General features: G+C 38.5%; 1 protein-coding gene across 1 annotated transcript; it reads left to right on the forward strand.

The window, feature by feature from the left end:
- The first annotated feature begins 212 nt into the window (after window positions 1–212).
- LOC143559670 (elongation factor 2) lies at window positions 213–3,145 on the forward strand. Its single transcript, XM_077048173.1, has 3 exons — window positions 213–275; window positions 365–452; window positions 544–3,145. The coding sequence occupies exons 1-3, from the start codon at window positions 273–275 to the stop codon at window positions 2,982–2,984; spliced, it is 2,532 nt and encodes an 843-aa protein (XP_076904288.1). The 5' UTR covers window positions 213–272; the 3' UTR covers window positions 2,985–3,145.
- Window positions 3,146–9,556: the final 6,411 nt, after the last annotated feature.

Here is a 9,556-nt window from a genome sequence, read left to right on the forward strand (position 1 = left end):
TATTTTAAGGTATATTTGTGTTTGGTTGGTGTTTACAGTTGGTCTAGTTGAATATTATTTGACATTTCACATGCCTGATGGTAGATTTGATGAAACATTATCCTGTTTTTGTGGTTGACTTAATATTAATTAAGTGGTCTTTTGATACGTATGTAGTACGTAATGCTATCACCTGTTGGTTCATGAGAAATCTTTGCAACTATTATTTCATCTGTTTACTAATTCACTATTTGTTTATTTTCTTACCAGGATTTTGCTGAAAAGTAGGCAAAATGGTAAGTTCTGTGTTAATCAAGTTTTTTTTGGCAATTATATATGCGCTATCAAGAAAGTTTAACATTTTAATTTTTTTTTGTCAAAACAGGTGAAGTTTACTGCGGAAGAGTTGCGAAGGATTATGGACTACAAACATAACATTCGTAATATGTCTGTTATTGCTCATGTTGATCACGGTACTTAATGATGCTCTGGTTGATTTTGTAATACTTATAAGTTTTTTCTTGCTGTTTGATACTTATCTATTTGTTTGTTAAATCTTTACAGGGAAATCCACTCTTACTGATTCTCTTGTGGCTGCTGCTGGTATTATTGCCCAAGAAGTTGCTGGTGATGTTCGTATGACTGATACACGTGCTGATGAAGCTGAACGTGGTATCACTATCAAGTCCACTGGTATCTCATTGTACTATGAGATGACTGATGAAGCTTTAAAAAGCTTCAAGGGTGAAAGAAACGGGAATGAGTACCTTATCAATCTTATTGACTCACCCGGGCATGTCGACTTTTCTTCTGAAGTCACTGCTGCTCTACGTATTACTGACGGTGCACTTGTGGTGGTCGATTGTATTGAAGGTGTCTGTGTGCAAACCGAAACTGTTCTTAGACAAGCTCTTGGTGAAAGAATTCGCCCCGTTTTAACTGTCAACAAGATGGACAGATGTTTCCTTGAGCTTCAGGTTGATGGTGAAGAAGCATACCAAACCTTCCAAAGGGTTATTGAGAATGCCAATGTCATCATGGCCACTTATGAGGACCCACTTCTCGGTGATGTCATGGTTTACCCTGAGAAAGGTACAGTTGCTTTCTCAGCTGGTCTTCACGGTTGGGCTTTCACTTTAACCAACTTCGCTAAGATGTATGCTTCAAAATTTGGTGTTGATGAGTCTAAGATGATGGAAAGACTCTGGGGAGAAAACTTTTTTGACCCAAAAACCAAGAAGTGGACCACTAAGAGCACCGGTTCAGCAACTTGCAAGCGTGGGTTCGTTCAGTTCTGTTACGAGCCGATCAAGCAGATTATTAACACGTGCATGAATGACAAGAAGGATATTTTGTGGCCTATGTTGGCTAAGCTCGGTGTCACCATGAAGTCTGAGGAAAAAGAGTTGATGGGTAAGGCTTTGATGAAACGTGTGATGCAGAATTGGCTTCCAGCTGCTACTGCTTTACTTGAAATGATGATCTTTCACTTGCCTTCACCTCACACTGCCCAAAGGTACCGTGTTGAGAATCTTTATGAAGGTCCTTTGGATGATCAGTTTGCTAACGCCATCAGAAACTGTGACCCTGACGGTCCCCTTATGCTTTACGTTTCCAAGATGATTCCCGCTTCTGATAAGGGTAGGTTCTTTGCATTCGGTCGTGTGTTTGCTGGTAAGGTTTCAACTGGTTTGAAGGTTAGGATCATGGGTCCTAACTATGTCCCTGGTGAGAAGAAAGATTTGTATGTTAAGAGTGTTCAGAGAACTGTTATCTGGATGGGAAAGAAGCAAGAAACTGTTGAAGATGTGCCATGTGGTAACACAGTGGCTTTGGTTGGTTTGGATCAGTTCATTACCAAGAACGCAACCTTGACAAACGAAAAAGAGGTTGACGCACACCCCATCCGTGCCATGAAGTTCTCAGTCTCACCTGTCGTGCGTGTTGCTGTTCAGTGCAAGGTTGCATCTGACCTCCCCAAGCTTGTTGAAGGTCTTAAACGTTTGGCCAAATCCGACCCTATGGTTGTGTGTACCATTGAAGAGTCTGGTGAACACATTATTGCTGGTGCTGGTGAGTTGCATCTTGAAATCTGTTTGAAGGATCTGCAAGATGATTTCATGGGTGGTGCTGAAATTGTTGTTTCCGACCCTGTTGTGTCTTTCCGTGAAACTGTTTTGGAGAAATCATCAAGGACCGTGATGAGCAAGTCCCCGAACAAGCATAACCGTCTGTACATGGAAGCTAGACCCATGGAGGATGGTCTTGCGGAGGCTATTGATGAAGGCCGTGTCGGCCCACGTGATGACCCCAAGGTCCGTGGAAAGATCTTATCTGAGGAATTTGGTTGGGACAAGGATTTGGCTAAGAAGATCTGGTGTTTCGGTCCTGAAACCACTGGTCCCAACATGGTGGTTGATATGTGTAAGGGAGTTCAGTATCTTAATGAAATCAAGGATTCGGTTGTTGCTGGTTTTCAATGGGCTTCTAAAGAAGGTGCTTTGGCTGAAGAGAACATGAGAGGTATTTGTTTTGAAGTGTGTGATGTTGTGCTCCATGCTGATGCCATCCACAGAGGTGGTGGTCAAGTTATCCCAACAGCAAGGCGTGTCATCTACGCCTCCCAGTTGACTGCCAAGCCACGTTTGCTTGAGCCGGTTTACCTTGTTGAAATTCAGGCACCAGAGCAAGCTTTGGGCGGTATCTACAGTGTGCTGAATCAAAGGCGTGGGCACGTGTTCGAGGAGATGCAGAGGCCGGGTACCCCACTTTACAACATCAAGGCGTATCTCCCTGTGGTGGAATCCTTCGGGTTCTCTGGTGCCTTGAGAGCTTCCACCTCGGGTCAAGCTTTCCCACAATGTGTGTTTGACCATTGGGACATGATGGGGTCTGACCCGTTGGAAGCTGGGTCTCAGGCGAGCACACTTGTGGCTCAGATCAGGAAGAGGAAGGGTTTGAAAGAGCAGATGACTCCATTGTCCGAGTTTGAGGATAAGCTGTAAGCGGTTGCGGCCAGAGATGATGGGTTTCTTGGTTATCTTGTTTTTTATTATTTCTAAACTGTTTTTTTAGCTTGTGGGATGTACTATTTTATGTTTTGTTGTGTTGAGAACCTACCTGCAGACAATGATGCTGTTAATTTTGATATTTGTGTTTTACTTTTTATGTTGATGTTGTGCTTTTATCTTTTTTTTTTTATCTTCCATTGGTTAATTCTTTGCTGCTTGCATGTTTAGTTGGTAACAAATGATTTAACGTTGTTATAAAAATATACGTATAAAATTTACACACAGTTTTAGGGGTGCTCAGTCAGGATTCTGTGTTTCAAGACGGTCTGCTTAGCCGTTTAGCAGGTGTTCTTGCTGTATTGTTTTGAAATCTTAATATCAACCACTGTATGTCTGAAATCTGAATCTCAACTCTCAAGTATGTTGGTGTAGTATCGTGAGTTTTCACTATGTTTCCTGCGATCGAAGAATGAAGACAAAAGGCTGAGAGGATAACTGAACCCACCAAGGCAAGATCGTGAAGATCCTTTGTCGAACAAGAAGAAACTCTGTGTGTTGCAGCCAAGATCTTTGTGATTGCATCAAGTTGTACCAGTGTGGTAGTACAAAGGGAAAACATTAGTGGCTAGACTAGTTTAATTGGACCTTCATGAACCGATAAAATAATAGTGACCGAAGATGAGGATTTATGTGACGTCAAGAAAGGGTTCATTCTGAACAAAGATGTGGGGAAGAAACTAGCACCAGTGTGGATCCAATAACAGCAAGCTGAAAAACGACCTGAAGCGAAGATCAACAAGATCGAATAACAAAAAAGCAAGAATGCAAGATATCGAAGATCAAGGGCTGTGATTTAAATCAAGATGAATCCGTGTGAAATCGAACCAACCACTACGTGTATCAAAAAAACGAGCCAAATCAAACCTGTGTGGTGTGATTGTGAGAAGTACCGGAAGGACCTGTAGGAAATCCGTTCGTAGAATAATAATAAAGAACAAATTTTATTAATATAAACTACAATACGAAATAAATAAAGCGGTAAATTACAATACTTTGAATGAAAGTTACAACTAGTTAAACTAAGTGCAAGGAAATAAAATAAATAAAGCAAGTAAAACGGGGCTGAGAATCCATCTGTTTCCTACGGTACAACAGCCGAATCAGTTAGTACTGCCGAGGAGGACCGAGCACCCAAATTAGAACTCGAAACTTCAAAGATTGGAGTAGAAACATAAACGTGACAACCTTCACGTTTATCAAAAAAACGAGCCAAATCAAACGTGTGTGGTGTGATTGTGAGAAGTACCGGAAGGACCTGTAGGAAATCCGTTCGTAGAATAATAATAAAGAACAAATTTTATTAATATAAACTACAATACGAAATAAATAAAGCGGTAAATTACAATACTTTGAATGAAAGTTACAACTAGTTAAACTAAGTGCAAGGAAATAAAATAAATAAAACAAGTAAAACGGGGCTGAGAATCCGTCTGTTTCCTACGGTACAACAGCCGAATCAGTTAGTACTGCCGAGGAGGACCGAGCACCCAAATTAGAACTCGAAACTTCAAAGATTGGAGTAGAAACATAAACGTGACAACCTTCACGAGTGTTTGTGTTTTGATGTAAGTTGATGATCTTGTAAAAGTGAAAGTAAATATATCTTTGCAAGACTCATCTTGCTCATATATATATATAGCGAAAGAAGGCTCGTGAGTTGGACAAAAATTGATGATCATAATAAGTGACATTAAACGTATTTAATGTCTTTTATTATTTTAATCAATTTAATCACAACTCCCAAGGCTCTTGAGTTGGACAAGAAATTGATGATCGTACTAAGTGACATTAAACGTCTTTAATGTCTTCTATTATTTTAATAAATTCAATCAACTCCCAACCTTTCATATCATGCATGCTAGCGTGTGACCTGTACATGAACCGGTGGAACGCGCACCCCAACATCGCAAGCAGTCGGCTCCACTAATGTGGAACAAGTTCTCACTTCTTTCACTTTATTTGTTAAAGTTGTCTGCTTTAACATTTCAAACACCTAACTTCGGACATCGATATCTCATTCATCTTATGTCCGTTTTGGACACGGTTTGGTTCGTTGCGAAGCACTCACAACATAGAACACAAAAGAAATAGTTAACAAATATATTAACCGCAGTTAAATATATTTTAACTATGTCCAAAATGCAAAAAATACATACTTGTACTTGATGAAAAAAAAACTCATGTTTTTTCCTATTAATCGAAAGTTTTCCAACAATCCTCCACATGAATGGAGATCAATCCTTTCCTTCAAGCTTCATCATTGCAATTCAATGGTTGAGTATTGCAGGATAGGTAGCGTTAGCTTTGAACCTTCCTTTGTGAAGCATACTTAATCTCCTAGAGTAGACGCAATGTCTTTGAACAAACCATCATTTGTGTAGACGTATTACACTCCACACAACACTCTTCCTGGTCTAGTCAACCCCTCATTGTCGTGTCCGTTATGGTCATGGAACACTTACCTGCATATGCGAGATCTCTAGAAATTGCGCCCTGATGTGCGTAAAGTGGTATATAAAATTTTAGCAAATAATGACCCAGCACAACGAGTAATAAAAACCCAGAATACCCTAAACCAAACCACTAGCAACAGGCAAGTGAACCTATCGGGTGTAGAATAACTATGGGAAGACCGGGAATATCGAACCCTAGAGACACTTATTAAATTAACGAGACTAGTTCTAAAAGCTAATTTAAAGTAATAATTAAGAAAATATATAGTTTTGGATTTTTATTTATTTTATTTTAAAAAACTAATAATTAATTAAGCTAATTACTTAATTAAATTAAATTAAACTAGAAAATTAAATTACCGAATAAGACTTTAGCAAATTCAAATGAGAACAAGAGTTACCTAGGCAAGGAATCCGAATTGTGACGACTCGGCTTTTATCGGTTACGAGTAAATGCTACGGGAACCGGGAATCTAAAGATATGAAGCTCTAGGAAAATTAATGAATCCTTAATCACTCTCAAGGTGTCACCTAAAAAGAAATCTTAGAGATCATATAAAAACACCGGCTTATTGGTTTACCTGTCAGTTTACCAACTATGATTAATTACCCTAGAAAATAGCTAACCCGTCGGCTTCACTATCTCAATGCACCTAAGTACACGAGGTGATTTTTGAACAGTCTAGAGGATACAGGTAAAGAGTGAAATTTAGGAAAAAATAGGCAAACCTCATGTCAGATAATTTAACCTAAAACCCTAACAACGCAGAAAAACCCGACAACCTATCACCCGTCGGATATTTAAGTAGGTAAGAATATAAACTTCAAATGAGATGCCAAAAATCAGTTTCTATGGTAAATGAACTCAATAAACCATAAACAAGTTGCAAACACACAGTAAACAACCCTAACATGCAACCTAATATCAAAAGACATTCAATAAAATAACATGTGAAACATTCATTTGGACACAAATTAAAAAGTAAATACGCATGTGACACATCCAATAAAACTAATCAAGACTTTTAATTAATCAAAATCCCATAAACAAAACCCGAAAACCGACAGTCCAAAACATCATTACAAGACTAGATAACTAAAAAGGTTTTAGCCAATAATCATGTTCAAAACAACCAACAAAATAATTATAAAAGAGTTCATCGAAAGAGAATTAGAAAATAAGTTCAGCTACTAGCCTATTTGGTTAAATTAATTGACCTATCTGCTAGCCAGCTTAAATTAATATAGCAACATGTGTGCGTGCTTCTTTTTCTTCCTTCGGACGAACACGCCACACCAAAAGAAACTAAAAATAATGTTGTGATGCTTTGTTGTCCTCTTCCCTCACGAAACAATAATAATGATTTGTTTCTTCTCATGCTGTCCACCCACGTAGAAAGCAATAATAAGAATTTCGGCTGATGTAGGGTTTTAGAATAAATATATTAATCCTCTTTTTCGTCTAAAGTTGGTGTCCCCCTTTTATACTTTTTCTCCATCGACTATTAATAAACATTAATAGATTGATAGGATAGAAAGACTAAAAGTCACTTGGTTCACTTTAATGGGAATTAAGCTCTCTGATCAATCTCCGACGAACCAATTGCCAAACTCAAGATATCTTTTTCAAGTCTTGTGGGCCATCATCAGTTTTAGACTTCCCTCGTGATGCTACTGTTCACAACAAATAAAATGGTGAATAGCATATTTCACATTAGACTACCAATGATCCTTGAGTACCCTAATTGATCCATACCCTCTCCTCGATTTTTACTCAAATGTTAGGTGGTATCAACTGGAGTATGAGCAACACGCATGTCCTCAGAACTGAATTTCTCAAGTATCTTGTCCGCATAATGAGCTTGGCTTAAGACAATGTCGTTTTGGGTTAGTGATCTTTACTCCAAGAACCACATCCCCTAAATCCATGCATTTCATGTCAAACCTTGCTTCCAACATGTCTTTAGTAGACTTAATCATTTTATCATCACTCCCAATGATAAGCATGTCATCCACATAAAGGCATAATATCACATAACCTCCTGGTGTGTCTTTCACATAGTCCCATTTGTCACACTCATTTATATTGAAACCATTGTCACACATGACATGATCAAACTTTATATGCCATTGTTTTGGTGCTTGCTTTAATCCGTATAGGGACTTGACGAGTTTGCAAACTCTACCCTCCTGGCCAGGAGTTGAAAAACCCTCAGGTCGTTCGTGTACATTTCTTCGTCTAAGTCTCCATTTAGGAATGCATTCTTTACATCCCTTTGATGTACTTCAAATTTCTCAGCACTAACCAACCTGATTGAGGATATCCGTGTTACAGGCGAGTAAGTATCAAAGTAATCTGGACCTCCTTTTGTCTATAACCTTTGAACACTAACCGCGCCTTGTACTTAACAAGGGTGCCATCGGATTTCATCTTCCTTTTGAATATCCAAGGATATCCAAGTGGTTTACATGCGTGAGAAAGATCTACTAAATCCCAAGTATGATTTTGCAAAATAGAATCAATTTCATTTTTGATAGCTTCTTTCCACTAAGGTCCTTGTGAAGAGGAAATTGCCTCACGGTAGGTATTGGGCTCACCCACAACCATGTAAGTCAAGAAGTCCGGACCAAAATATTTTTCAATCCTTGGTTGTTTGCTTCTTCTAAGCTCACCCTCTTCAACAACAGGTCGTTCATGCTTCTCTTCATGAGCATTATCATAAAAAACTCTTGATGAACTTGCTTGTGTTCGTGCATGTCCTAACAAAGGAAACACATTTTCAAAGAATGAGGCATTCCCAAATTCCATGATAGTGTTCTCATTCACATCCGAATTCTTAGACTCGTGGTACTAAAAATCGATATGCACAACTGTTTTGACCATGACCAACAAATATGCAATCAACAATCTTGGGTCCTATATTTTGCACCATAGGTGCCGGTAGTTACCTTGGCTAGGAAACCCCACACTTTCAAGTATTTGTATGATGGCTTTCATCCCATACGTAACTCATAAGGAGTCTCATCCCTTTTCTTGTGGGGTATTTTATTTAAAATATAATTAGCCGAGTGATGTATGTAAAACTATACATATTTTTAGCATCAAATAATCTCTAAAAACTGCAACTTCTATCAAATAATATAGTTTAAATAGCTACTTATCATGTTAAAATGTATTTTCAGGTAAACCCAAGCCTCAAACAAAGAAACGAACGAAAAGCCAAAGAAAAATCAAAGAAAACCCTATAAAATACTGAAACACGCCCCCATGCTTTCCTGTGCAAGAAAAGACAAAAATCTGCAAGAACAGACAAAATACTGGACAGCTGGACACGAGGCCATGCCATAATAGGAATGGGGCCGTGGTCACCTTTCAGAAAAGACAAAAGAAAATATAACAAAACACCAAAAACATGGGGCCATGCCGCATGAAGCACGCCCCCGTGGTGAGTCATCATGTACGATCTGACATAGCATTAAATGCGAGAGGACAGATGGACACGGGGGCCTGCCTCCTAAGGCATGGGGCCGTGCCTGGTTTCCTAGACAACCTATAAATAGTGGAGCATGTTGCACTCATTTGGTGTGCTTGAAGAAAACTTTTATACAGGTTTCTCTTATAAAAACACCCACTTTACTCTCATATTGAAGGTCTTGTGGAGAGTTTGAAGGCTTGGAGGTTATCATCATCATCATCCATCATAATCATCATCATCATCATCCATCACCATTGAAGAATGAATATTCATCCACATTTGGTTAGATTGTTCTAGTTTAATTATGTGTTTGTTATCTTCATCTCTTTTGATGTTCATGACCATGCTCATTATGAGCTAAACTCCATTTACCATCTAATTTCTATAAGGAAGCTTTGTTTTAGTTGATGATTATCTTAAATATGGGATTTAGTTTAGTAGAGTACATGGTTATCTTGCAATTATCATTTGATGAAAAATGTACTTTAATTCAACAACTCAAGGTTGATGATTAACAATCATTCATGATTCACTCAAGTTCTTGAAGACGAGAAATGGTAAAAAGAATACTTTGTTA

The sequence above is a fragment of the Bidens hawaiensis genome, unplaced genomic scaffold (genome assembly GCF_021521415.1).
Source record: "Bidens hawaiensis isolate Kalapana, Puna unplaced genomic scaffold, B.hawaiensis_p1.1 tig00020018_1, whole genome shotgun sequence".
Classification (NCBI taxonomy): Eukaryota; Viridiplantae; Streptophyta; class Magnoliopsida; order Asterales; family Asteraceae; genus Bidens; species Bidens hawaiensis.

Excerpts from the sequence above, each read along its gene's own strand:
- LOC143559670 (XM_077048173.1), top strand. Across the intron at positions 453-543 it reads TATTGCTCATGTTGATCACG|GGAAATCCACTCTTACTGAT; the intron begins GTACTTAATGAT and ends AAATCTTTACAG.